The following is a 27,864-nucleotide window of genomic DNA, read 5'->3' as shown; positions in this document are numbered from 1 at the left end:
GCACAACTGAAAGAAATACAGAGAAACAGTATTTTACTTGATTACAGTTCCTGCATAACATCTGCACTATTCAGCACTATCATATTTCATATGCTTTATGTTCTGTTTCCTTACAGTAAACAGAGCCAGCATCTGTCCTCAGAAGACCTCAGGAAAGTGTTCTAACTTCCTATTCAAGCAACATCAACAGAAAGAGAAGATTGTTTATGCAGCTGGTAAGTAGCCGTGACTCCACCCATGGGACTTGCCGGCTGGGAAGGTCTCCCACTCGCCCCTCAGGCCAGGTCTCCTCAGTGTGCCCTGAAATGGCACCTTGAAACACACCACAGGTCTTCACTGAGTCCTTTTGACACGGGTAAGACTGCATATGGAAACTACTGCGTTAGGAGAGTCTTACATTCATTTAAAAGAGTGAAAAGTCTGAAATCAAGCAGCCCGCTTTTGCTGCGCTGATGGAACTAGCGTTGCCGCAAGACTGCTCTTTCCCGGGTGCCAAGGTACCCCGACAGGCTCCCGGCTGCCCGGAGGGCTCCCGGCCCGCCCTGACCCAAGATGGTGGCCTGGTTTCGGCGTCTCCTTCCCGGATCAAAGATGGCTCCGGGGCGCGGCGTCAGCTCTTGGACTACAAGTCCCAGGAGCGGGCGTCCGTGGAGTGCAGTGCTGTCACCGCCCGTGCGGATTACGCGGAGGGCCGACAGCACGGCGGCGGCGGGGGAAGCTGGCGCTGCCCTGGGATGACCCCTTCTTGGGGCGCTGCGGCTTCGCGGAGCCGATAGCGGGGCTCCCCTGGGCCGGGCCCGCACCTGGGCCCGCTGGGAGGTAAACGACAGCGCGGGGTTCTGGGGAGCGCTGGGATTCGGCTGGGCTCGGCAGCCGCCTGGGCGGTGCGGTGCGCAGAGCCGTGGGGCAGCGGCAAGAGGCTGTTAGGCGGCAGCTGGCCCTTCTCCCTTCCGCGGCCCGGCGCCAAGACAGGCTGTGTGGGGCTTTCCCGCGGCTGGCGTGGCCTCGGCGACGTTGGAGCTTCAAGCTCATCAACAGCCCCAAGTCCCTACTGGGTGTCGGGGGAGGCCGGCGAGCGGCCTGACCGCCGAACAGAGCCCCGGCAGGCGGGGTGGAGAGGCCTGGGAGTGACTGACGAGTCCCTCATTTTAAACACCCGCCATTAGGCAGAGCAGGGTCGCGGTAAACAAAACCGTAGCGCGAGTGTTAGACTTTCCCTTGCCGGGTGTCGGTGGCTGTGGGGAAATCACGCGTTAACCAGGGAGACTTTCTCTGCGCTTTTTGGTAAAAAGAGTGTTTCAGGACGTTTGGGGTTTTTTTTTGTGAAGGAGTGGAGTCGCTTCCTCTGAGCATCGTTAGTGCCGTGGTGCCCCGGGGCGTGCTTTGCTACTGTGTCTGGGGCGCTGTGCTCGAAAATGCTGTTCCAGGGCAAATCCGTTTTGATGAAAGCTTCTTTAGGCTCATTCTCGAGGCCGAGTAGCAGATAGGAGGTTCTTGCTTTAGTTCAACTTCAGAAATACTGAGCTTTGCTATCTTTTGCCTGTAAGCTCAGAATACACTTTCTTATCTAAACAACGAGGAAGCTGAGAGACTCATGTCACTCAGCCTTCTTTTATTGAGACACGCTTTTAGTTCTGGATTAAAAAAAAAAACAAAACACGTTATTTTTATGGCTGTAATTGCTACTAATCTGTTGGGTTTATACATGGGAAAAAAAAACCAAAAATACAAATTTTTGTCTATAAACCAGTGCCAGAGATACCCTGAGAGTTATACCTCTTTCCCAGTCTTATTGGCATTGTGGTTTGAGCCAAGTCACGGAAGTCAATGGGTTTTTAAACAAATTTCTGACGACTAAATGGAAAGTGGTTTTGTGGTTCTTTTCAGATAGCCTTATGATAAAGTTAATGCAGCACACCAACACAACCTTTTGTAAGGTCATTTGACCAAGGACTTGAAAACATCTGATAGCTGACTTCAAGAAAGCAGAAAAATAAACTAAACTCTTACGCAGATGAATCAAATTTTGAGATTAAATGACATTTGTAAACCTGAAGGGGGGAAAAAAGATACAAGATTGCTTTTTGAAGTTCCACTTTGCACATCATTTTGATAAAGGTTTAAATATCTTGATGATTGATGACCGGAGGGCTGGAGCACCTCTCTTATGAGGACAGACTGAAAAAGTTGGGGCTGTTCAGATTGGAGAAGAGGAGGCTCCAAGGAGACCTTATTGTGGCCTTCCAGTATCTGAAGGGGGCCTACAAGAAAGCTGGGGAGGGACTTTTTAGGCTATCAGGTAGTGATAGGACTAGGGGGAATGGAATAAAGCTGGCAGTGGGGAGATTCAGGCTGGACGTGAGGAAGAAGTTCTTCCCCATGAGAGTGGTGAAAGCCTGCAATGGGTTGTCCAGGGAGGTGGTTGAGGCCCCGTCCCTGGAGGTGTTTAAGGCCAGGCTGGATGAGGCTCTGGCCAATTTGATCTAGTGTCGGGTGTCCTTGCCCATGGCAGGGGGTTTGGAACTAGATGATCCTTGTGGTCCCTTCCAACCCTGACTGATTCTATTCTATGATTCTGTGATCTTGGATGTATCTAAAATCTTTGGATATCTTGTCGTGACCAGGATGGTGTGCACCTACAGCCTTCTACAGGCAGAGGTGATTGTGATTGATGAAACCTGTGCTTTCTCTGGTAGACACTCCATGCTGCCCCGTCAGGTGCAAAGGCTGGGCAGAGACTGGATTGCCCACTGGAATGGTTCTCAGATACTCACCTTGAACAGCCCAGTTTCCAGCTATATGAGATGGGCTGGACACTATCCCTGGGCCTCATTTCCACTTCCTGTTCCTGTTGATTTCTCATCAAACTGGAGACTCCCTCAATTTTTTGGACCTTGGAGACAATTTCAGAATTCAAATTGGCAGCTTGATAACTTCATGCAAAGTTCCTGCTTCCACCTACCTAACCCCAGCATGAAATCTGAGAAAGAAGAACCATTGATAAAGAAGAGAAGACTTGTTGACCAGTGTGATACTTCACCTCCTGAAGAAGAAATAAACTTCCCAAATCAGAAGGAAACATTGTGTCATTGTGTAGCACAGAATGAGGGAAAACACAGCAGCAAGAAAGGTAAAAGATGCTCTTTGCTCACTTCTGTTGTTTTATTTTTAACACTGTACATATCTAATAGGTTATAAGCGATATTGCCTGCACCCTGAGTTACTGTGTTGCTTGGTGCTTCTCTCAAGAAAGCATCTGTCTTTAAAATGTTAAAGTTTTGTGATGCTGTTTAGTCTGTAAACTTGTATTTTGTGCTGTCAAACAGCCTGGCCGGACTGGTTCCGCTGCACTTCGCAGTAGAATGCGGTCAGTTATACAAGTGATTGTCCATCTGGGGAGTTCTGACCTCGGTTCAGACAACTCTTTCTCAGGTATCTGTCTTTTTTAAACTGTAAAGATTTTGCTAACTTGCTGTACAGCTGAGCTAGCCTGGCAATTGTACAGCTTCATTTCTTGTACTGTACCTGAGCTCTTAAGCCCTGCTGGAACTGAACTGGCTTCTTTCTAAGCCAGTTGAGTTATGTATGATCCAGATAACTAAGAGTGAATGGACTGAGATATAACAGTATTTGCTTCAGGTGTGGTTGTTCTTAAAACTGTATTCAAGCCACTGACATGTTAGCAAGTTTTGTGTCAGACCATGACTGGCAGAGCCCTTATTCAGATAAACACAATTAAGAGGTACAGAGATGTCTACATAACTCGGTAACAGACTTTCATGAGCTGTGTGGATATTAACAGTTTTGTCTACTGTGAAGCAGAGGGCACAGTCAAAATTAAGGCCCTATTGTATAAATCATTTCCTTAAAATAAAGTGGTAGTTGTATTACGACTGATAAGGGTGACAGGTACCATCAGCAACCCAAAGGGATTTTTGGACACAAATATCCATAAGGCTTAGGAACATATCCATCTTGAGGAGCTGAAGGAACAGAGTTTGCTTTGCGCCTTTGTTGCTGAGCCCTCTCTTAACCACCTTTGACATACCTTTATTGAAGAGTGTGGTTAGCGTTGTGTGAACCCTTTGATTCCTAACCCTTTATTAGTCATGGACAGAGAAAACAACAAGATGCCCATATGCTGCTCTAATGGGTGTATCCCAGACTGATGTACCCCATCTCCACTGAGGAGCTAGTGACAGAAGGCAGCATAAGGTTATGTCTGCAGACTGGATTTGGTTTACCTGTCTACAGGGATCACTGTGGTGTAGTCTGACTGCAACAGTCTCCTTAGGAAATGCCAGTTTCCTAATTTCAAAGCAGTTTGAAATGCAGGGCAATAAATGGTTTTGTGCTTGGGGTTTTTGCTTTGTATAGTAGCATCAGTTATAAATAGAATTAAAAGTTCATCTTAAACAGAGTGTCTAAGTCACTGCTGATCAAATAAATTTTGAGAATTGCTTAAATACTCTGAAAGGCAACTAGTTGTTAGTAGAATGATATATAAAAGCAGTAAGGAGTCATGCGGCATATGATCTCCTACAATAAGGTGGCCCACCGAGCAGATGAGGGAAGGTCTGTGGATGTTGTCTACCTGGACTTTAGTAAAGCCTTTGACACAACATTCTCCTTCAGAAACCCATGGCACAAGGCTTGGATAAGTGCACTCTGCATTGAATAAAAAAATGGCTGGATGGCTGGGCCCAAAGAGTGATGGTGAATGGAACTAAGTCTGGCTGGTACCCAGTCACTAGTGGAGTCCCCTAGGGTTCAGTTTGGGGCCTGTCCTCTTTAATATCTTTATGAATTATCTGGATGAGGGGATTGAGTGCACCCTCAGTAAGTCTCCAGATTACACCAAGCCAGGTGGCTGTATTGGTCTGCTTGAGGGTAGGGAAGCTTTAGAACACAATCTGGACAGGTTAGATAGATGGGCCAAGGTTAATTACATGAAATTCAACAAGGCCGAGTGCCAGGTCCTCCACCTGGGTCAGAACAACCCCATGGTAAGCTACAGACTTGGGGATGTGTGGTTCAAAAGCTGCGACTTGGAGAGGGACCTGAGGGTATTGGTTGACAGTGAGTCATCAGTGTGCCCAGGTGGCCAAGAAAGCCATTGGCCTCCTGGCTTGTATTTGAAACACTGTGGCCAGCAGGAACAGGAAGGTGATTGTCCTCCTGTACTCGGCACTGGTGAGGCCACACATGGACTGTTGTGTTCGGTTCTGGGCCCCTCACTACAAGAATGACATTGAGGTGCTGGAGAAGGGCCACAAGGTTTGTGAAGAGCCTGGAACACATGGCCTACAAAGAGTGTCTGAGGGAGCTGGGTTTGTTCAGTCTGGAGAAGAGGAGGCTGAGGGGAGACCTCATCGCTCTCTACAGCTACCTGAAGGGAGGTTGGAGCAAGGAGGGGCCAGCCTCTTTTCCTTGGTGTCAAGCGACAGGACTAGAGGAAACAGCTTCAATATGTGCCAGGGGAGGTTTAGGCTGGGTGTTAGGAAATACTTCTTCACTGGAAGAGTTATCAAACATTGGAATGGTCTGCTCAGGGCAGTGGTGGAGTCACTATCCCTGGAGGTATTTAAGTAGCATGCAGACCTGGCACTTAGGGACATGGGTTAGTGCTGGGTTGAGGATTGGACTGGATTGGATGATCTTTGAGGTCTCTTCCAACTGAATGATATTACATAACTTTTTCTGCTTCATCTACTTTTAACAGGATCCATCAAAAGACACTGGGAATATTTCTGTCAGCACAGTAGAACAATGAAAATAAAGGACTTTAAAAATAAAGAAAGCGACCAAAGCAATACAGAAAGTGAACCAAAATTTGATTTTACAGTCATGTCTTACAATATCCTCTCACAGAATTTGTTAGAAGATAACTCCCACCTGTACAAACACTGCAGACAACGACTGTTAATGTGGGCTTACAGATTTCCCAACATTCTACAAGAAATCAAACAGCTGGATGCAGATGTGAGTAGAAAATCAGCATGTAGATACTTCTTAAGAACTGATACCCTGAAGCAGCAAATTCTTTCTGTTCTTTGTTTTGATAGCTTGGCTGTCTGGTGACTCCAGCTGAGCTTTTAGTTATATCATGCTTAGCAGTACTTTCAGTTTATGCTCATGCAATTAGTACATTCTGTGCAATCTGAACTTGCAGCAAAGGCGAACTCTATGCTACATATCACTCATGTTTGCCTTTTTTGTCCATAACCTTCTGGAATGGTCTTTTTGACATGATTTTGATGTTCTACTGATACACTGAAATTTTATTATAATTCCAAAACATAAATCTTTCTCAGTCTGTGCCTAGAGCACACTGAGTCAAGTGCTGTAAAAAAACACTGGACATGGGAATGGCTATAATCACATAGACTGAAGGTCTACCTAGTCTGGTGTTGCGTTTGTAACAGGAGCTAATGCTCACAGTAGGAGATCAGGGCACCTTTCTCCAGAATAGTCTGTTTCTTAGACTGTTTAGGATCTTGGGATCAACATGCAAAGGCTGAAAGATGTAGTTGTCAGTAGCGTTTATGTGAGGCTGATCCAAAAGCATTCCTCTCAAGTGTTCATTTATCTGTTTGCCTGATATTCTGCACCATTTGACTTGTGAACAAACTTGCTATTCTCTACTGAGACTGAACTTCTGCTTATATTAGGGTCTGGAAAAATACCTTACCATTTCTTGGTTGGTTGTGGGATTTTTTGTTTGTTTTTGAGAACACCTATCACTTACTGTTCATCAGGAAGTCAAATTGGTAAACTTTTTGATTCAGGTGTTGTTCAGGCCAATAAAAATTTTGTGATAGAATCCAACCTGTTTGTGTCACAAAGCCGTACTGAAATCACAGTAGTTGTATTGGGGAAGCCACAGAAAAACAGCCTTGTGTCATTTGAGAAACGCAGGTTTGTTACTAAGTAGCCAGGAAGATTAAAATGAAAGTGCTTTTCAAGTTGTTCCTTTCTTCCTAATAAATGTATACATACTGTGTGTATATCTTTACATTGAGAGACATTAGTGGGCTTTCTGGGGGGGAGCATTGGGCAGAGAAGCTCTAGTGAGGATATGCCTGGTGCTATTAGTGGTAACAGAAAGTTTGCCAAGATGGAAGGGTTGAAGCCAAAGTCAGCCTCTAGCAGAGAGCAATTTGTATTGGGGTACTTACCAAACTCTGCAGAGCCACACAACAGAGCACCAGGGTAAAGAGGGGATGCCTTGTATTGCATGTATTGAGGCATGTCAGGCACACACCCTAGTAGGTGCAGGTGCCCTTTCTGCAGGGGAATTTCTTGCTAAAGGATGCAGACTTTTAACTGATTCATTGCTTTGATCTGTAACCTTAAAGTGAAACAGAGTTCAGAATGTTGCTTGAGATTTGGGTCTCCTTTTAGACCTTGAATGAGCCGGAATCAGCTGCGTAAGTGAGTCTGTTGCTGTAGTTCAGCAAGCAGTGCTGTCATTACCCTTCAGGAACTCAATCCTTCATCAGAGCCCCAAGGTGGCTGCAAATCTGTGTGCTACTGCAGTGTGCAGGGCGCAGGCTCCAGGATGCTCAGAACTCTCTTAATGGAATATTACGAGACTGAGCTTTGGTTCAGGTTGTTATAACACGGAAGCATGTTGTCCACTCTCTAGTTAATGAGAAGTGTGCCCTTGGCCTCTTCATGTCACTGCTCTGGCAGCTAGCTCCCCCTCACCCCCACTGAAGAGACTAAATTAGCAGGGCATTATTGTGATTACATATAATTTTACATCTGAAAATGTATGTGTGTGTGAGAAAAGATGGTAGGAATTGGGCTCCCCTCCAGTCTGAAGGAACATTTTCCACAGGATAGTGAATTCTTTTATGGGATTATAGAAACAAAAAGCCACTGAATTTTTAGTTTATTTATACCTGCACAAGCTGCAAATGGAGATATGATACACTAATACTTTGATGTGTTCACAACTGGCTTTTAACTGTAAACTTTCACCTTAGGTACTCTGTTTACAGGAAGTCCAAGAAGACCACTACAGAACAGAGATCAAGTCAAGTTTGGAATCCCTGGGTATGATGAAACTCTGATGATCTTTACACTGTTTTCTACCCACCCCACCACCTTTTTCCCCAGAAAACCCCTCTCCTAAAGAATCAAGTCTCCTGCCATTACATGCAACAGTGTTGCCAACCCCCTTTTATAAACTTGTGCTCTCTTGAAACTACCTTAGTGTTTTCTACCAATACTCCTGTTGGATAGCTTTTGTAGAATGTTTTTTCCTGGCTTGAAATCTTCCAAATATCAACACTAAATTTTATCTCTACTGGGTTTATATTCATTAGTTTTTACATTAGTGCTGTTAGTCAGTCTAAATGGCACTCTCCGGTGTGAATTTATGGAAGGAGTATGTTGCTAGGGGTATGATTCCATGGCAGTTTAAACTGATTTAAATCTTTTTTATGCCTTGCATCTCCTTCCAACCCCAAGGCCCCCCTCTGTTCCTGGCACTGGTACTTGTCTGATGCCAGGAGAAGTTAGTTCAAAGAGCAGCACTGGACTGATACCTTCTTTTTGGTTTTGGTTAGTTGAAGTTGTAGTTTTTGGTTAGTCTAAGTCCCAAAACTGTTTGTTTGTAAAGAAAGTAGTGTAATGGCAGTACTGATTTTAAATCCACTTGAAATGCAAAACAATGCTGTAAAGCCAGGCTTGTGAGAACAACTGACTTTCCTGCTGCTATACACAAGGATCCAGAGCTTGCTGTAGCTCTTCCTTTTCCCCTCTCTGGCTCCTTTTCTCTGGTGAAATCCACCAGTCCAGCAGAATACTATCCAGACTAATTTTATTGTCCTGGATTATTTTTTTGTTTGCTTACTGAGTTAAAGGTGAGTGCCACAACAAGTGGCAGGAGTACATGGCTTGGAGCTGGAAGAGAGGAGCAGCAATCCCCTGTTCCATCAGGCAGATTGACTGGCTCCGCTTCGTGGGGCTGTACTTCATGAATTCACATGGCATGGACTGTGCAGAGAAGCATTTTTAAATTGCAAAAACGAGATACACTTTCAAGATCATTATTTTTTTCTCACGTCGTTAAGGTTGCATTAAAATCTACCTTTCACCTCTACATAAAATTAAGAACTTGGCAAATTGCTGTTCTCAGGTGGACTTGTCTGAACCCCAGTGCTGTCATTTGATGTGTCTCTGTTTCCCTGTTGAAAGCTCGGAGCATTACATAATTGTGTGTAAATATGTTTGAAACCTTTATTCTAAAAATAATTTCAGACAGTGGTATGTGACTTAGAGCCATTATTGCTTTTGATTGGAGTGTTTCACTGATATTATTCCTAAACCATTGTGGTAACGTCCAGAAAAAACTTCAATCTGCAAGTCTACTTCAATGTGACTGTTGAGGGTTTTTGGGGTATTTTGATTTGGTTTTTTTTTGTTTGTTTGTTTGTTTTTTTTTCCCACATGGCAGAAGACCATGACTGGTATCTTAAAGTATGTAGATGTTTACACATCACAAAAAGTATTATACCAGGTTTTCTGTAGTATTTAAACTGAAGCCAGAGATTTCACATTTCCATGTGATGTTCATATAGTCTTGGGTACTTTAGACTGGGCATTGATTGCCATGTGAGGAAAGGAGTGTGAGGGATTTCTATTTTTTTTTAATTATTTAATATTTTTTGGTAATCTCTAGTTATACAATGTTATTTTTTGTGTTTAATTGACTTTCTTGCAGGGTATCACTGTGAGTATAAAATGAGGACAGGGAGAAAACCTGATGGCTGCGCTATTTGCTTCAAAACTTCCAAATTTAGCCTGCTTTCAGCAAACCCTGTTGAATTTTTTCGCCATGATATTCCACTCTTGGACAGAGACAATGTTGGACTGGTGTTGCTTCTGCAGCCTAGACTTCACTGTAAAACTAATGCTGCAATCTGTATAGCAAACACACATCTGCTATACAACCCAAGGCGAGGGGACATCAAACTGACCCAACTTGCAATGCTTCTGGCAGAGATTGCTAGTGTTGCCCCTCAGAAGGATGGGACCTTCTGTCCAATTATCATCTGTGGTGACTTCAATTCTGTTCCTGGTTCTCCATTGTACAGATTTATAAAGGAAGGAAAGTTAAATTACGAAGGACTCGCTATAGGAAAGGTAGGCTGTGCTTTTCACTTCTAACAAAAAAGCTTAATGCTGATTTAAGAGAAATTGTTGAGTGGTGCTAGCATGCCGTAGCTGTATTTGTCTTGCAGTACACGTGTAAGTGCCTTTTAAAGTCTGCAGACAAATTACTGTGGAGTTACTAAAATAAGCTTGTGTATATTAGCTGTGCCTTACTGAATATTGTGTTTGCTTCTAGCATTGTGAAATTAAACTTGCCAATACGTTCATTGTTCTTGAAATGCAGTTCACATATTCACAGGGGTTGGAAGGGACCTCTGGAGATCAAGTCCAACCCCCTGCCAGAGCAGGACCATATAATCTAGTGCAGGTCACACAGGAACAGGTCTTGAAAGTCTCCAGAGAAGGAGACTCCACAAGCTCTGTGGGGGAGACTGTTCCAGTGCTCTGTGGCCCTTGCAGTAAAGAAGTTCTTCCTCATATTGAGGTGGAACCTCCTGTGCTATAGTTTATATCCATTGCCCCTTGTCCTATCACAGGGCACAACTGAGAAGAGCCTGTCCGCTCCCTCTTGACACACAGCTCTCAGATATTTATAAACATTTATTAAATCCCCTCTCAGTCTTCTCTTCTGTAGAATAAATAGCCCCAGGTCACTCAGCCTCTCCTTGTAGGGCACATGCTCCAGTCCCCCGGCCCTCATATATCTATAAACATTTATTAAATCCCCTTTCAGTCTGCAGACTAAGCAGCCCCAGGTCACTCAGCCTCTCCTCGTAGGGCACATGCTCCAGTCCCTTAATCATCCTGGTAGGTCTCTGTTGGACTCTCTCCAGCAGATCCCTGTCCCTCCTGAACTTGGGAGCCCAAAACTGGATGCAATATTCCAGGTGAGGTCTCACCAGGGCAGAGTAGACAGGAAGGAGAACCTCCCCCAGTCTGCTGGACACACTCTTCGTAATACACCCCAGGATACCATTTGCTTTCTTGGTCACAAGGGCACATTGCTGTCCCATGGATAAGTTGTTATCCACCAGGTCCTTCTCTGTGGGGCTGCTCTCTAGTAGATAACTTCCTGACCTGTACTGGTGCAGTTTATTATTCCTTCCCAGATGCAGGACTCTGCACTTGTCCTTGTTGAACCTCATTAGATTCCTCTTTGCCCAGCTCTCCAGTCTGTCCAAGTCTCACTGAATGGCTGCCCAGCCTTCAGGTGTACCAGCCAAGCCTCCCAGTTTGGTATCATCAGCAAACTTGCTGAGCAGCCACTCTGTCCCCTCATCAACGTCATTATGCACAGGATGATTGTGTCACTATGTTTAAGTGTCCTGGTCTTCAAGTAGGATAAAATAACTAATCACATACCTACTGTGTACTCCATGAAAGGATGACTCTTATTTTAGATACACTTTGAATTACAGTGGCTAGAATAACTGTAAAAGTGAAAATTAAGTTAGATGCAGGTAAGATGATTTTTCTTGCAAACTCTTGTATGTAGCCTTTGGATGTGTGAAATGCTAATTAATAGAAAGTAACTGGAGTATATGTGATGAGAAAACACGAAAAAATAACCCCACTGGTGTTTGTTGCTAGTGATTAATTGTTTCAAGCCCCAGAATGACCTGATGTAGTCCCAGAAGAATAAGTAAGCATCATGGAGATCAGATGTCTGCTAGGGAGCTGTATATAATCAGTCCTGTTATGTAGCTACAAGTGGTCTGATTAGTCTCTCATCTCAGTCTTACAAGAACTATCTTAAAAAATTGGCTAGGCACAAAAAACTTGGTAAGGGGGTGTACATAGGGGGTATCATTATTTTCACAGAGGTTTGACATCAACCTTATAAAATATTTAAGGGGCTGAGGCTTAAAACTTGACCAAAAAATGTCTACTCGTTTCAGCTTTTGATTGTTTGGGGTTTTGGGTTCTTTTTGTAAATCAGATTTCTGTCTGAAAAGCATCTCACATTGTCTTTCTTAGGTCTCTGGACAAGAACAGTTTCCAAGAGGACAAAGAATCTTATCTATTCCAATTTGGCCAAAACAATTGGGTATTTCACAAAACTGTGTATATGAAATAAAACAGCAACAAAAAGAAGAAAACGCAGGTCAGTTTCTGGGTTGGTGGTTTTTGTGATCCTTTGAAAATACCATTCAGATAGCATTGAAAAACAGATCTCCTGTTCTGGTGAGGGGCTAAACAGTGAGTCTTGAGCTTACAGAACTTCTTGTTTGGCTCAGTTATTTCTTCATATAAGCATTTGCAAATTGAATCTTTAGAAGGTAACAGTTGGAAATTGCCATTCAGTGGCTGGTGTGTAACACTTGAACTACTGTGTTTACATCGTGGAAGCCAGTTGTACTGTGACTGGGAAAACAGAGATGGAGGAAAGCAATGTGTGTGTATATAGCATGAACCTACATTCTGCTTCAGTGTTTGTGTTCTAGTGCAGGCACTTTATGGGACAAGTGGGAAAAACAAGTGATTTCTTTCATCTACCTTTTTTTTTTATGGACAGGAAACCCCCCCCAAATTTAAATGAATGAGACGTAATTTAAAAAGAATTTAATCCAGCTTTGTAAATTGTGTATTGCCTGCTGCAAAAAATAAGTGTATTTAAAGATACTTTTTTGGTAGTTTTTATTTTTAGTAGCTCTTCAGTAGTGGTCTCCCCTACGTCCTATTTTTAAATGTAAATTGAATGTTTTTTTTTTATTTTGCAGGAGAAAAATTGGAAGCAGCAAAACAGGACAACACTCAGGAGATTGTGATAGCATCTGAGAAGTAGGTTTTGGGGAGCAAAAATGGAAGCCCTTGACTGGTTCCTAGTTTGGGGGATTTGTTTTGTTTTTAGACCAAACTTGTATCTGATTCTGAACATGCATACAAGATGCTCATCCAACACAGTCTGCCCATCTGGCAAAAAAATACCATTGTCCATTTAAACATGAAAAAGCTGATAGGACAGCTAAAGATTGGACCTGGGAATGGTGAGTGAGTGTGTGCTCTTGCAGGAACTTGCAGAGATTATTTCAGAATGGAGAGACAAGGTGTCAGTACTGCTTACAGGCTACTTCCTCTCTGCTAATTAGAAGAATGCTTTTGACCTTTTTTTTTTTTTTTGTCACTTTTTGACATAAATAGGACATCTTGCTCAGAAATTAAATTGTAAAGCAGTGAACTTTAGTCCAGTTGCAGAAACTGTGTTTTTAAGAGGAGGAAAAAAGTTAACAAAATCTCAGTGTTGTCAGGCTGCTTAAGTTGACACTTTTTTTTTTCTCTTTTTGCTATTTTTAAGATACTGTTTTATGGATGCTAATTAAATCCTATAATACAACGTGAAATTGGGATGAAAAAGAGTAAAGAACTGTAAAGGTGATAAAATCTTCCTTGTCAGGAGTTCTGCAGGAGAATTTAAGTTCTTTGAGGCTCAGAAATTTGGAATGTTATGGATTTGGTAATACAACTTTTACTAGAATCAAAACACTGGATTGTGAAACTGAAGGAGGAAGCCACCACTAGACTTCGAGGAGGAAAATGTGGCTGCTTTTTAAGAGAAGGAGTATATTTGTATTTGCCAAACTGGTAAAAGCATATAAACTAAGGCACAGAAGAAGGAAATTGTCCTAAGCTTTGTATTTGTGATGTCAAGGTCGAAGTCAGCTATTTCTGACCCAGACATGAGATCTTGGTGTCACTGCAGATGGGTATATTAAAACTATTCATGATTATTGGTAATTAAAAAGCTTAAGTAATAGCATTTCTGAGAAAAGAAGTAGATAACAAGATGACAGGAAGCCCTATTCTACGGTGTAAATCCACAGCATGACATGTGTTGGACACTGCTTGCAGGAGTTTTTGCCTCATGTTAAAAAACATCATGTAACAAGCAGAAATTACTACTGTTCTGTGTTGTACCAGCTGGCTTGATTGTCACTTCTGTAAATCAGGCAGGTGACATGCTGAGAAACATCTTGATAGAAAAATATCTCGATAGATAGATTTTTTTAATTTTTAGTATTTGTTTTTCAACTAGGACACAGGTTTAAAATGTAACCATGTAAGATGAGGCAGCTACAGCTAAGGGATGATTTGCAGAGCTGATAGGAGCAAATGGATGGAAAGGAGAGAGGAGTTGTTTTGCTGCAAGATGCAGTTTGGCAATTTGCTTTCAAGCTTGAAAAAAAACAGGTGATACAAGATGGACGGAATGACAGATAATGGGGAGAGACAAAAGGGGAGCCTGAGCAGAGGAACAAAGACCAAGTGTAGCCTAACTTGAAAGCACTTAATACAACTTTAGTTAAGGGAAGAAGAAAACAACTAAAGAAAATTGCATTTTTCTCTATGTGCTGGAGAGCCTGCTTGGATGAGTTCATTGTTGCCTTCATATAAGCTGGTGTCGTCGACACTTCTACCCATGTGTTAAGGAGAGACTGGTGAATGAGGACATGTGAAACATCACCAAATGTAGATGGAGGCAAAAGTTATTTATATTTAAAGTGTCAGTTAAGCCAGTTTGACAGGGTCTTGGGTATCTGCCTATTAATTGCAAAAGCTGCCTGCATTTTGCCCTCAGAGGTTTAGGCTACTAACACAAAAGGCTACTGGATTGACTGCTTGAGAGAAACACTAGTTTGTGTGTCCAGACAATGTGTTTTGTGTGTGACCAGAACTACTGAGTATTCCTTCATTGCTTATTTTTTTTCTAGGAAAGAAAATAAAATTAATTTCTTTGATTCATGTTTAGGTCACCTTCAAAATTGCAGCACCATTTTAAACTGTCTTCAGTCTATTCTCATTATTTTCCTGAAACTGGGATACCAGAAGTAACAACTTGTCATTCCCGAAGTGCTGTCACCGTGGATTATATTTTCTTTTCTGCAGCAAATGATGATACTGATGCCCAGTCAGGTAAAAAAAAACAACTTTTTAATTATTTTTCACAAATGCTAAAGGGGAACATTCAGATGCTATTCTAAGGAAAAGGTAGTGATAATTTAATCCATGTGAAGTACGTCAGAAGTCTGTGCTAGTGCTTTAAATGTCAGCTCTTACCTGAGAAATGTGGTGGGCCTTGTCAACTTGCCACATTCCGATCTGTAGTGTCACACAGGGCGAACTATTTCACCTAACTGAGCGTTCTTATAGTTGCCATCTCAGCATGGAGAAGACCTAAGGCTATCAAAAAGCAGCAGTGTCAGAAGTACCTGAGAAATACTGCCCTCAATGACACAGGCAGGACCTTAGTGGCTGGACATACACAAAGAAGTACTTCCAATTATCTAACCAACAAAGTGGTCAACAGCCATTTACAATGCACATTTTAAACTGATAAATTAACTGTTTCTTAGAAAGTCACTTTCCATATTGTCTTGATGTAATGTCTGTCAAGTAAATGACCTCTGTGGCCTTTCAATACTGCATCCAGTTCTGGAGTCTCCACCATGGGAAGGACACAGAGCTGCTGGAGCAAGGCCAGAGGAGGGCCACAAAGATGATCCAAGGGCTGGAACACCTCTGCTATGAGGATAGGTTGAGGGAGCTGTGGTTTTTCAGTCTAGAGAAGAGAAGACTCCAGCAAGACCTTAGAACTGCCTTCCAGCGCCTGAAGGAATCATACAGGAAGGCTGGAGAGGGACTTTTCATAAGGGTGTCTAGCAACAGGACAACAGGGAGGGGTTTTAAGCTGAGGGAGAGTAGGTTTAGACTGGATCTTAGGAAGTTCTTGAGTATGAGGGTGATGAGACTCTGAAATAGGTTGCTCAGGGATACCTCCTCCCTGGGAGTGTTCGAGGCCAGGTCGGATGAGGCCCTGAGCAGCCAAGTCTAGTTGAGAGACATCTATGCCCATGGTAGGGAGGTTGGAGTAGGTGATCTCTAAGGTGCCTTCCAACCTGAGCTATTTTACGATTGCTAAGAGCAGTCAGTTGCACATGCCCAGTTGTCACTGCCTTGATTGCAGTTGCAGCTAAAACTCACTAGATGGTGCAAGAAAGACATAGTACTTCGGAGGGTCTACTTCTCGATGGGTGACAGAGTGCTGTCCTTACTGCACTTGTGCTCTGAGCAGCGTGCTTTCTGTGTCATCATTACTTCTGTTTTATGCCGTCCTCAAAGGTCAGTGTGCAGTGCTCTCAGGTAAATGGCTTTGCAGGACTCACAACAAGGAAACCTAGATTCCACTCCTGCTCCTATTGTAGACGTCAACTGATTTTTCATAAATTAACATTGTTTTCAAAATGTGAAATGCAAAAAAAAAAATCTTCATCCCTCATACTCTGAGACGAGATTGTTAAAATTCCTTGAGCCTCATTTGTCATAATACACACAGTAAATGCTGTCTTACTGTAAAACACCAAAACCAAAAGACTGACAATACAGAAATAAAAAGCTTTGGCTGAGAACATAGGCTATGAGTGTTTAAATTACTTCTGATTTCAGAATGCATCCCTGTGCAAAATTTAATCTTAATTCACCTGCTTATATTTTCTTGCACCATCGTTACCCCAGCAGAGCTATAGCACGGGGTTTTTTTCTGCACTTGTTTTTCAGATAGATCCTTCACCCCATATTCAGTACAGAACAAACAAACTTCAGTTCTTTAAGTAGTTTAAACTGGTGTCACTTTTACTTGTTAGTTCTTAGAAACTGTCATGGTCTGGATTTTCAGTTTTCTGGTGGCCTGAGCCTTTGCATTAAGAGTTATCAAAGTCTGAACAAATAAGTATAAAATGTGGTCTAAACTTACTGATCATTTTTTTTATTCATTTAAAGAGGTTTTAGCCCATGTCATGCTTAGCCACATATTTGGCTTGGTATTCAGTATTTGCTGTGAAAGCAGCATTTAGTAGTTGAGTCCTGGAGGCTCAATTTTGCTGGTTTTGCTGGAGTGCTCTGGGCTGATACTAATCACTGCATGCAGACCAAGCTCTCTGCAGCAACAAATTGCTGCTTTATTAAGTTCTACAGTGAGAGTAATTGTAAACAAGTGGAATTTCTGAACTACCTTACTGGTGATTTTGCATGGAACAATAATGACTTCAGATTATTATTTCTGTCACTTTTCCTCCTTCATAAGTACCAATATGTGATTTTTAGCTCATACTGATGAACATTTCCTTTCCACCCCCCCCCCCTTTTTTTTTTTTAATACTCAGGAGCAGAGGATTCTTTTCATGGAGGTCTGAAACTTCTTGGCAGGTTGGCACTTCTAACAGAGAAAGATCTTTGGACTGTTAACGGTCTCCCCAATGAAAATAACTCTTCTGACCACTTGCCATTGCTAGCAGAGTTCAGGCTTATTGAACGGTAATAGCTAAAGGACTTTTCGTGTAGGTAAAGTTACTTTCACCTTCCTTGTCTGTGTGATTATTTTTTTAAAGGTTTATTCAAGCACTGCTGGTCCGGTTTAAGTAAGTTTGCATGCATGATGATTTGTTAGTGTCATGTAAAGCAGACTTTTTAAAGAGACTTTTTAGAAACAAAACAAAAAACACATTTAAATTACTTTAAGAAGTCTTTGAGTCAAAAAGGAAAAGATTTTAGATTGGCTTTCTCTTTAATGGAAAATATCCGTGCCAGTCTCAACATGGCATTATTTTTCACGGTGATGCTGTAAATGGTTTTTATTGTAAATTACAGTAAAACTGATTATTCTTTGAGAACTGTGTGCTTCTTTAAGTAAAGTGGAGTGAGTTTGTTTGCTTGCCATGCTTTTTCTGTTTTACTACAAAGTTGCTCTGTAGACACTTCAAACTAAACACTTCTGCAAAGGAATTTTCTCTGTTACCTAGAGTGTAGTCGGTGCAGCGGCTGCAAGATTGGACTTCCCATGGAAGATAGTTTTACAGCAAGGCAAATATTTAAATTCTGAACATTACTTCATTAACTTCTAAAAGGTTAAATATAGGTAGTATTTATTGGCATCTTTTTTAGAGTATCTGAAATAAAAATAAGTTTAAGCATGAACGCTTACAAGAAACTGAATTGATCCTTACAGGAAAATAAAAAAGCAGGCAGAGGCAGCTTGAGGCTTCATATGTATCGAACACCTGGAAGACAGTTTGTTCCATTTAGTTACTAAAACCATCAAGGTGTTCATGGAAATCACACATTCTGAGGTTTTGAATGATTGAGATTGTTATATATACTTTCATAATGAGCCTATAGACATTCTATGCAAAACATTATTTACAAAATGAAAAAAAAAAAAAAGACTGCCTGGTTAGGAAACTTGCAGGGGGACATGGGGTCTGGGAACAAATCTTGTAAACTGGTCAAACTCCATATGAATATTTATGTAAAACTGACCAAAAAGCAACGCTTAAGAGAACTGTCTTTCAGCGCAGTGCTGGAAAAACTGCACCTATGTTCCTAAAATCACATTCAGATGCATTTGTCCAACACAGAAACACCTGTTTGTTCTTCTCCGGCCTGAATTTTGGTATCTTCATCTGGGTTTCCTTTTCTTGACTGCAGAATTATAACTGTGATTACTTTGAGAATAATGCAGGAAGTACAGTGGTGGTAATGACAAAACCAGTTGACTTAAGTACATCAGTGTTACATTACAAAATAAGACTACCTACCCAACGATTCACAGCTTAAATTGCTTGGATGGGAGCTGGTTTTCTTACAAGTAATTGTGACTGAGGAGCTTTCCTCTACTTGCTAACAGCAAAGTTAATGCTGTAGCTGAGCTGCTCAGTACTGGGCTCTATTCAGATACTTCTCAAAGCTGGAGCTGCAGATCCTAACTAGTGAATTCCTGGCAAGGAGGCTGTTGAACAAGGGAAGGTGGGTAATAGAGAAGTTTGGCTATTTAGAATTAGCCTTAGCTTGAGCATCAGTTTTCAGGCTTTCAGTGTGTGTTGTTCCATAGCAATGCATTTTCAGAGTTTAGAGACAAGTTTTTCTTTGTATAAGCCATTGCTAGCTAGATAGTAGGTTTAAGGGCTTTAAGTTCAGTGATGAAAGAGGTATTTAATCTTTCAAAAAAATCTACCTTAGTTTATTCCCATTTGTCTTGACTTTTGAAATTACTTACATCTCCTTCTGGAATAGAAGCCTAGACAGTACAAAAAAATAAGCCTAAGGCAGTTAAAATAAGAAAAAGGACTACCATGATACTTTATTGAAGTTTCATGCTGTGCGTAAACATACAAGTGATTTAAAAAAATAAGAAACAAACCAGAAAGTCATGCATAATTTCTACACTATTTGACCACTTTGCAGTAAGTTAGAAGAACAGTCACTAGAACCACACTTAAGACAAATGCCATCATAAGCAAATTTCAAGAGAATAATTCAGCAATTTATCACATACCGCTACGGCATTAAAAGGTTTCAGTATAAATTAGAGGTTAAAACAACTCAAATTGTGCTGGACAATAGTAAAAACTATATACCATCCACCATAAATGAGCTGAAGTAAACCACGGTTTCACAGAAGAAAAACTTGGGACACATCAGATAACCTTGTGCTACAGGACACAGCTGATCAAAGTCAAGTTTTTCACATCATTTTACCCATGAGAAAGCTACAAGATACACATTTCAAAAAAAAAATTGCTTAGGTCACAAGACACTGAGCAGCATAATGTTTAAGACAAACTCTGCAGCTGATGTCAAATTAGACAAGAATTTCTACCAAAAGAGTATTTCCCTCTCTTCAATTTCAGTCCTGAACCAAACCGATCCTATTGCAAACACAAGAGTGGAAGAGCTTGCAGAAACAGGAATGGGAAAGGCCTCCCTCTAACTGATAGGGTAATCTTGTACTAAGTATCATAACACATTTGGAAAGTCTTCTTCCTAGACCTTCTGAACTGTTAATTGGTAGCTAAGCCTTTCACTGTTTGTAGAAGTTTGCTCAGTCTCGGTTGTATCTTCCTGTCCTAGGTAGCTGAGATTCATTGACTTTTTCGAGCACTGAGGTTTGTGTACAAGTAATCATCTCCTTCTCTATCCATTCAGTTGCTGGCTGATACAAGTGCTCTAGGAGCTTAAATATTCAGTCTGCGAAAGCATTATCATCGATGTGTGACAACATCCTAGCTTCATCAAGATCCCAAAAGTAATTGCCCAGGAGGGGAGGTACACAAGGCCCATGGCAGTATCATCTATAAGCACAGGGCAAAGGGTAGAGGCTGGACTTGTACAATAATCCAGTTTTTATTTAGGCACCTAATGAAATACTTTCAGGAATGCAGCACTCAAATGCTTAATGCAAATGATGGACCCCAAAGGAAGTCTTACCGCATCACTTGAAAATGCTGCTGTCCATCACAGCTCCCTACCTAATTCTTGGACCAAAAGGACTGAGTAGGGAGGAAGCAAAGAAGCTTAATTTTTCAGCTATTTCAGACATACAATTTAACTTATTGCTGAAGTTTTTCCAATACAAGCTTCCTTATTCAGGTCTGACCAAGCTGTTGTTGCTACAACACATAGAGGGAAAACTCCCTACAAAGCATAGTGGAAGGTTAAGCATCCTGTGATGTCTGATCTTAATATAAGATGTCAAGGCATCACCATCTGAGACTGCTCAGCCTTTCAAAGACAAGGTTCACAGTTATACACAAATACTGAAAGAAACTGACTTTGCTTTTAATCCTTTCTCCATTAATCCAGGAACACATACAAGAAAAACTGACTAGAAGATGAACACTAGTCCCTACAAAACAGCAATCTCTACGTTTTGTGCTTCAGCAGTGTAGTCTGGAAAGACTAAAAGCTTGCAAAGTATAAAAAAAATAAAATTATGAAAGTTTAAAAATTCATTATTCATTGTTTTTTAAAAAAACAAGACCTCATATTTTGCCTAATAAGATGTCAGTGATTAACAATACCCTTGCATATCACCATTAGTTAACATCTTTCAGCAACATGCACAAATAATAATACAGGTGGCAGTAAAACATCCAGTGCTGGTTTAATACTACCAGAAAGGCTGGGAAACAGTACAAATGAGTTACAAAACAATACTGACAGGTTTGCATATCTAGTAAGTTTAGTGAGGTAATGTTGATACTTTAAAAACTCATGCCACTTCTGCACTGCTTGTTTTTATTGCTGAATTAAATATTAACACTGAATATGGGTTTGTGGTTTTGTTTAGTGTTTTTTTGTTTGTTTTTTTTTTTTTAGCTGTGCTGCACCCCAGCATATCTTAACACTAAGAATATAATTTCTTAGTTTTCCCAATGCTACTACCCAGCATAATGCCCAAACTCAGTATCTGTACAGAGAAATTATCTTTGAAGAAAAGTCTCACACCACTGAAGTCACCTGCTACCTGATGGGGGAGGGGGAGGGAAGGCAGAAATCTCATATCCTGGCAAACAATTTTCAGTTCTCTTTGCTGATGCCTTTTCTATACATCGGGAAAAAAAATACTGCCACCAAAATCAAAAGCCCACCTGTTGTATTTTCTACGCAAAACTTTCATTCTGAGAGTCCACAAGTTAACAAATAGCCCCATTCCTTTTTTCCTTCCAACGGAGTGCAGGTAAAGTGCAGTGGGAAGCACCAGGGAAGCCCTCTGCTCGGTGTATGGCTTTGTTAGATGCGGAGCTGGTATCCGACCTCGTTGAGTGTAGCCAGATCTCCTTTCTTGTCCACCATAGCAGGCCTGCAAGTAAAGGAGGGAAAAGACACTACTCACCAGCAACCTCACACTGCCGTGCAGGAGTGAAGAATGCAATTGTCAAACTGTGAATGGTTTACTGCAAACCAGAACTGACTAGATCTAATTTTCTCTTTGTATGCACAATCCTGTTATATTTGTCACAAACTTCTGTGACTGAGCGACTTGGGTGGGTTGCCTCTCCCACCAAACACCAGTGAAGAACGAGTCATCTGTGACCTGAGCCTGGGAGCACCTCTCCCCCTTCAACTTGAGAGAGGGCCTAAACGAGTAGCTGAGACTAGACATATCCCACCCCTGCTCTACTCCAGAGCAGGACTCCAGCTTTTAAAAAACAGTGAAAACAGCTGAGGGCAAACAGGCATGACCTTTCACATGGCACAGTTCATTGTTTCTCCAAACCTGATCTCTCCTCCTGGCTAGGCCTGTGCAAAGGGCTAGAGCACACCAAATAGAAAATAGTCTCTAGGCACCTTATATTCTGATCCTGCTGCCCAGGTGCCATTCACTTCAGTCACCACACACACACCTGCTATTTGGTTATTTTAGTATATCCACAACCTGAACCAAACGAAACCCTGACGCTGAGCAATCAGTCGTCCTCTAGTCAGCATGCCGTGGAAGAGCTCCTGCAACAAAGCTGTCAAACTGAAAACAGTTCTGGTGATTTACAGTCTATGGAAGTGTACAATATAAGCGTTTGTTCCAGGCTCTTAGCTATTTTCATGCTAAGCAGTGTGAGTGCTTTGATGAAGAAAGACATTTAACATCCATCTTTCTCCCGGTAATCTCTACAGCATCTCTGCTTCACTGTAAAAACACAGCTAAAGCCCTCATAGTACAATGTAAAGCAGATCAGAGCTCCACTGCTTTCTTACCACTCCTGAGACTTGTTTTCCAGCTCTCGTGCTACTCTTCACTCATGCAGCAGATGTGACCAGTGAGTTTCCACACATGAGGCTGATGACACTTGCCTCCTCCTCGTGCTCTACCTGCCTGTTGGTGCCAAAGCTGCTCTGGGCAGCCAGCACAGCCATGGGAGAGGCAGCATGCAGCAGGCAGGCTGCCAGGCCAGAGACAGCCCTGCCCTGCCTGTGGCAGGCTGCGGGATGCATGCACCAACCCAAGATCCATACTGCTGCAGTCGTGAGAGGTGGGGATAGATGACTTACACATAGACACACACAGGGGGCAGAGTCTCAGAAACATTTTTTGTTTGATTCAATATGTGATTTTTTTATTATTATTCAAAAGCAGAGCTGCTAACACTGGATCTCTGAATTTGCACAGCATTTGAGAGCTGGAGACATGCTATGGCTAACTCTTCTACCTAGTCACACACTGAATACAACACATTTTTTGTCCATTTATCCAAGCACTGCTATTAACAACCCCATCACTTTCTTTTCAGTACTGGCCTGCACCATGCCTCCTGCTTGTCTCAGTTTGTCAGTACTTCACAGAAGTGAAGGCATCTTCACTCATCTCTATTACTTGTGGGAAGTGATCATGCCTGCAGAAATCTTTGTGAGATTATTTGGATTTTTCCACTTGATTCCTTCAAAGCAGATTGGATTTGACTTGCCAGAAAATAATCTACAAAGCTGCATCCCTCAGAGCTTGCATAGGTGTTGGGGATCATCACTGCATGAAATTCCCAGTGCCCTCCTTCCCTCAGATTTAGGAAACCTCTTCCCTTCTCACCCTTTTCTCCCTCCCTTTAATTAAGGCCAGAATAGAGTTTTACTTAAAGCATGCCTGGATAGATCTACCTTCTCATTATCCAAGAGAGATGGAGAGTCACCACACATCCATGGCAACACAACACCTATTTCTACTCCATGACAATTCTCTAGCTTGTAGCTACAAACAGACTGTCCTCCATAAGGTTTTAGACAAAGGCAAAGATTTGCTGGAGCAGAGCTATGGCAGCTCCTATTCTCCTTGGCTGGCATAGATCCTGACATCAAACACCCCTTCTGAAGCAAGGGACCTCCACTATACTGGCCCAGCAGATTGCAGCTCCTGTACAAAGTGCCACGATAATGAGCAGGTGAATAAACTCTGCATGGCTCCTGGGAACACTATGAGTTGTTTGCATTGGATCTGCCCAATTTTGTACACCCTAATATAATACAACACTAATACAGTCCTGCACAGCCTTGCATGTCCTACAGAACAGAATTTTCCTTTCAATAGCTGCATGAGACCAGAAGCACACAAGACCAATGTTGCTGTGACACTCAGAGCATGCATGTGTTAAGCCTCAATATGAAATTAAAAGGAAATAAATCTGGTGAACTGACCATTAGGAGTGCAGATTGCTTCAGGATGACGCATGGCACTCCCTTACAAACTGTCATCAACTCTCCCAAAGCCCTCCAAGCACTTCTGTTGAGGGTGAAACACTGCATTGCCTGTCCCAGCAAGGAGGCTTGCAATTTACTGCATCCTCCTGCTTCGGGACTTCAGAGGACAGACAAGTGGACACAGTAAAGCTTCAGACTTAGACTGATTCACGCCACCCTATATCCTCTTTATTCATCTTGTCTGTTGGCCACCCTTAGCAGGATGACACCAGCTGTGGGCTAAGAGCACACAGACTGTTGCAATTGCGCAGTTTAATGAACTGCAATTTGACTACACACCACCCTCCTGCAACATACCTTACCTGCTTATATCTCTATTTCCAGGCTAAAATGCTATGTGGGCTTGCTAGCAGCCACCACTAGCATTTACCTAACTATCAAGGAAACAGGATGAGGAGTTAGAGAGTTGAGGTTGTAAAACCACTTCTGTCCTTTGTCCTTGTTTTGTTAAATGAGGAGAGTCCTCCAGAAACAATTCAGAGACATTCCTGTTCACCAGTCCAGGTTACATATTTTTCACTGGGAGATTTCTCACAGAGGGCCTGTATAATTTTATTGATGACAGAAACCAGGCTGTAATAACAGCTCTTCATCAGCAAGTGAAGCCTCTCGAATGTGTTATTCAGCCCCTGCCAGCTCACGCTAAAGCAAAAGACTTCTCACCTCCTCCCGTGCAAACTCTCAAAGCTGTATTTACAGCACTGAGTAAGAGATCCACAAAGAAAGAAAAGGCAGTGTTGATAAGCACAGTCATTCTTTAGCTGGGATTTCAGCCTAAATTTAGGCTAGCAAGCCTGAAAGCCTTTCCTCTTCTGAACCTAAAGCAAAGGCCTCCCCACTGCAACTAGGTTCTCAGAGATCCATTAACATGCAGAAGAAAATAACCCAATTTTGCCTCTTGTATTTCTTGCCTTGCACTGTACCTGCTGGTATGGTTCATTCAGCTCATCCCTGATGAAGGAATGCTAGCAGATATTTGGAGACCTCCTGCTGCAGAAACCAGCAGATGTCAATTTTGGGAATGAAAGGGTTTTATCACCAGAAGGGAACTCCCTGCAGCAGCGCTCTTCTCTGTGGCATTACTCCCACGCGGGCAAAAAAGCACAGTCAGCCTTCAAGCCACGAGTGCCACTGCTCAGAAGCATTATTTTAACATCACAAATCAGTATGCTCATTTCTTCTCCCTAGCATTCCTTTTCTAACAGGAGAGCAGCCTTGTGGGTCTGCTCAAGGGCTCTGGACCTGCCAAAATCTCCTTCCCTTCCCTTTTCCTTCCAAGCATACTGACCAGACTACTGAAGGGGCTGTGGAGGACCCACAAGGGTGTCACGCAGACACAAAGCACATGCTGCAAGAGCTCCAACCTGCTCCAAGATGTTTCAATGCCCTCCACCAGAGCAGAGATAAAGGTCTTGAGTCTGCTCTGTCTCCTGCTCCCTGCTTGATACAACATACAGGACCAATGTGACCCAGGGTTTATTTTAGAGTAACATATAATGCACTCTAGATACAGAACAACACAGCAGAACCACCAAGCAGGTAACAAGTGCTAAAACCATTGCAAGGCAGCCAGTACTTTACTTGTCTTTCTGTCCCAGAAAACCAAAACTGCCATGAAGGAAATCAGCCTGGAGCAGCTAAGCTCATTACAACTATAATTATCCATACACTAAACAAGGAGCACTCAGTGATGAAGCCCAAAGTACATCATCATGGACTGAGTGTGAATTTCCATGTAAAAATAAAAGCCTGATGTGAAATCCTCTGCTGCTAAAGTATTCTGAAGTTATCTTTAGAAGGTTAGTGTAATGTCTTTGTTAGCTGTGCTAAAATAAATAAATAAGTGCTGAGACAGTCTGGCAGCCTCTTTAAAAAGCAATGACCATAAATATGTGACTAATCTGGGTTACGTATAGGCTTTCACAGTTGTCAGCTTCCTGGCTTGAAGCAGCAGAGCTAAAACTCAACTCTTCCACATCTAAGGAATAGGAGTCTGAATGGCCAGTGGCTGTAAAAGGCCTGTGAATGGGAAGCTCAGTTTTATCCATTTAGAGGTACAGCACAGAGTTAGACCATCCTCCCCTGGGCAGTTACAGGAAAGAACAATAGCTACAATGCACAAAGGATGGGGTCTGGGTTTTTTCAAACTGATTAAATTCAAAGAACACAATGGAAATGATGTTTCCACTTTGGCAAGAAGAGAAAAGGTTTACTTTTCACCATCCCTGCAAGCTGGACAGTCCTCAGTGAAAACAACTCCATCAGAAAGCTCTGTAGAGCTCATCACAAAGAATCCTATTTCTGTTTCAGTGACCATGACAGCAGGGCACCCCCACCGCCAACAGCAGATATTGTCCTGTTTTTAATACCTATGTCTGAACACCCTTAAACGTGAGCAAGCTGCTTTCCCTCCTGTGCAGGTCCCCTGTATGCCAGGCTAGGTTAATTTCTCCGGAAAGCAGATCGTATAAAGGCAGAAAAGGAGAAACCCACCCTTCCACTTTCACCATCATCTAACACCCCACAGGGCTGAACCAAGCAACGGCCATTGGGGCTTCCAAGGACACCACACAGAGGGGCCATCAGGCAGCAGTAAGCACAGTAATGCCAGGACATGATCAGACTGAAAGAGCTAGGACTGTTCAACCTAGAGAAGAGAAGGATCTGGGGAGACCTTTCAATATCTGAAGGGGACCTGCAAGAAGGCCGGGGAAGGACTGTTTAGAAGGGCTTATAGTGATAGGACAAGGGGCAATGGTTTTAAACTAGAGCAAGGTAGATTTAGGTTGGACATAAGCGAGAAGCTCTTTACACTAAAACTGGTAAAACACTGGAACAGGTTGGCGAGGGATGTGGTTGAGGCCCCATCCCTGGAGATATTCAAGATCAGACTTGATGTGGCCCTGGACAGGCTGATCTAGTTGGAGGTGTCACTGCAGGGGAGTTGGACAAGATGAACTTTGCGGGGCCCTTCCAACCTGATGCAATCTGTGACTCATCAGCAGAACCAGCAGCTTCTGGAGGCTCTCAGGCAACCAAGACATTCAGTGCAGTTTTCCTGTGTATGCCAGTGCCTACATATAAGTTTTATGCAGCAAAATAATACATCATCTCCCTCAGCTTCTGACCCACCAGCAACAGCAGCAGAAATACTCACGACTTGTCTCTCTTGCACGCTCGTCTCTGAGGGCTGGCTTGCCGGCGGCGAGGGGACAACGACTTACCCCGTGATCTCTCTTTCATTGGAGAATGGGCACTTGAGGGTTTCAGAATCTGCAAGAGATGGGGGAGGGAAGGAAAAGGCCTTCAATAAAGGCAATGATTCACAGAAAATAAAAAATAAAAATAAAGGCCCCCATACAGTAGTGGGGACGGCACACAAAGAGCCTTCAGTCCCTTGGGGGTTATTCAAACCTTGCCCAGGTTAAGAGGAACCAAGAGATATTATCATGTGATAGCTGCTCAGGGGACTCCTACAAGGATGAATTGATTTCACCAATTCAGTTCCCAGCTAAATACTGAAAGAAAGGTCTCATCCACAGCTTTCTTCAGAGCTGGCAGAAGCAAAGGATAAGAAAAATGGATTTGAGCCTCACCTGAAGGTAACTCACACCCCCAAACTGCCCCCTCCAGCTTCCCACAGAGAGGCGATCATCTCCCAGGCTGGCAGCTGAACTCCCTGTGACAGTGGGACTATTCAGCAGGTCTCCAGCTTGCCTGCAT

The 27,864-nt window shown here is 42.6% G+C and overlaps 2 protein-coding genes across 3 annotated transcripts in view; one reads left to right on the top strand and one right to left on the bottom strand.

Annotated features, from left to right (window-relative positions):
• Positions 1-802: 802 nt before the first annotated feature.
• Positions 803-17,740, top strand: ANGEL2 (angel homolog 2). Its single transcript, XM_054395497.1, has 9 exons — positions 803-819; positions 2,697-3,130; positions 5,723-5,982; positions 7,992-8,061; positions 9,734-10,155; positions 12,103-12,229; positions 12,846-12,906; positions 14,873-15,036; positions 17,283-17,740. Exons 2-9 carry the CDS (start codon positions 2,704-2,706, stop codon positions 17,435-17,437), a joined length of 1,686 nt encoding a protein of 561 aa, XP_054251472.1. The 5' UTR covers positions 803-819; positions 2,697-2,703; the 3' UTR covers positions 17,438-17,740.
• Positions 17,741-21,687: 3,947 nt separating this feature from the next.
• The window catches only part of VASH2 (vasohibin 2), a 33,331-nt gene continuing 27,154 nt past the window's right edge, over positions 21,688-27,864 (bottom strand). For both annotated transcript variants that reach the window (XM_054398583.1, XM_054398591.1), the window contains 2 exons: positions 27,299-27,414; positions 21,688-21,757 (listed from right to left, as the gene is read on the bottom strand). In XM_054398583.1, the coding sequence (XP_054254558.1) occupies positions 21,688-21,757; positions 27,299-27,414 (186 nt within the window). The remainder of the gene's footprint in view (positions 21,758-27,298; positions 27,415-27,864) is intronic.

This window comes from Indicator indicator, chromosome 2 (assembly GCF_027791375.1).
Source record: "Indicator indicator isolate 239-I01 chromosome 2, UM_Iind_1.1, whole genome shotgun sequence".
In the NCBI taxonomy this organism is placed as follows: domain Eukaryota; kingdom Metazoa; phylum Chordata; class Aves; order Piciformes; family Indicatoridae; genus Indicator; species Indicator indicator.
The sequence above is the reverse complement of the archived record's forward strand: the minus strand, read 5'-3'. Positions and strand labels throughout refer to the sequence as shown.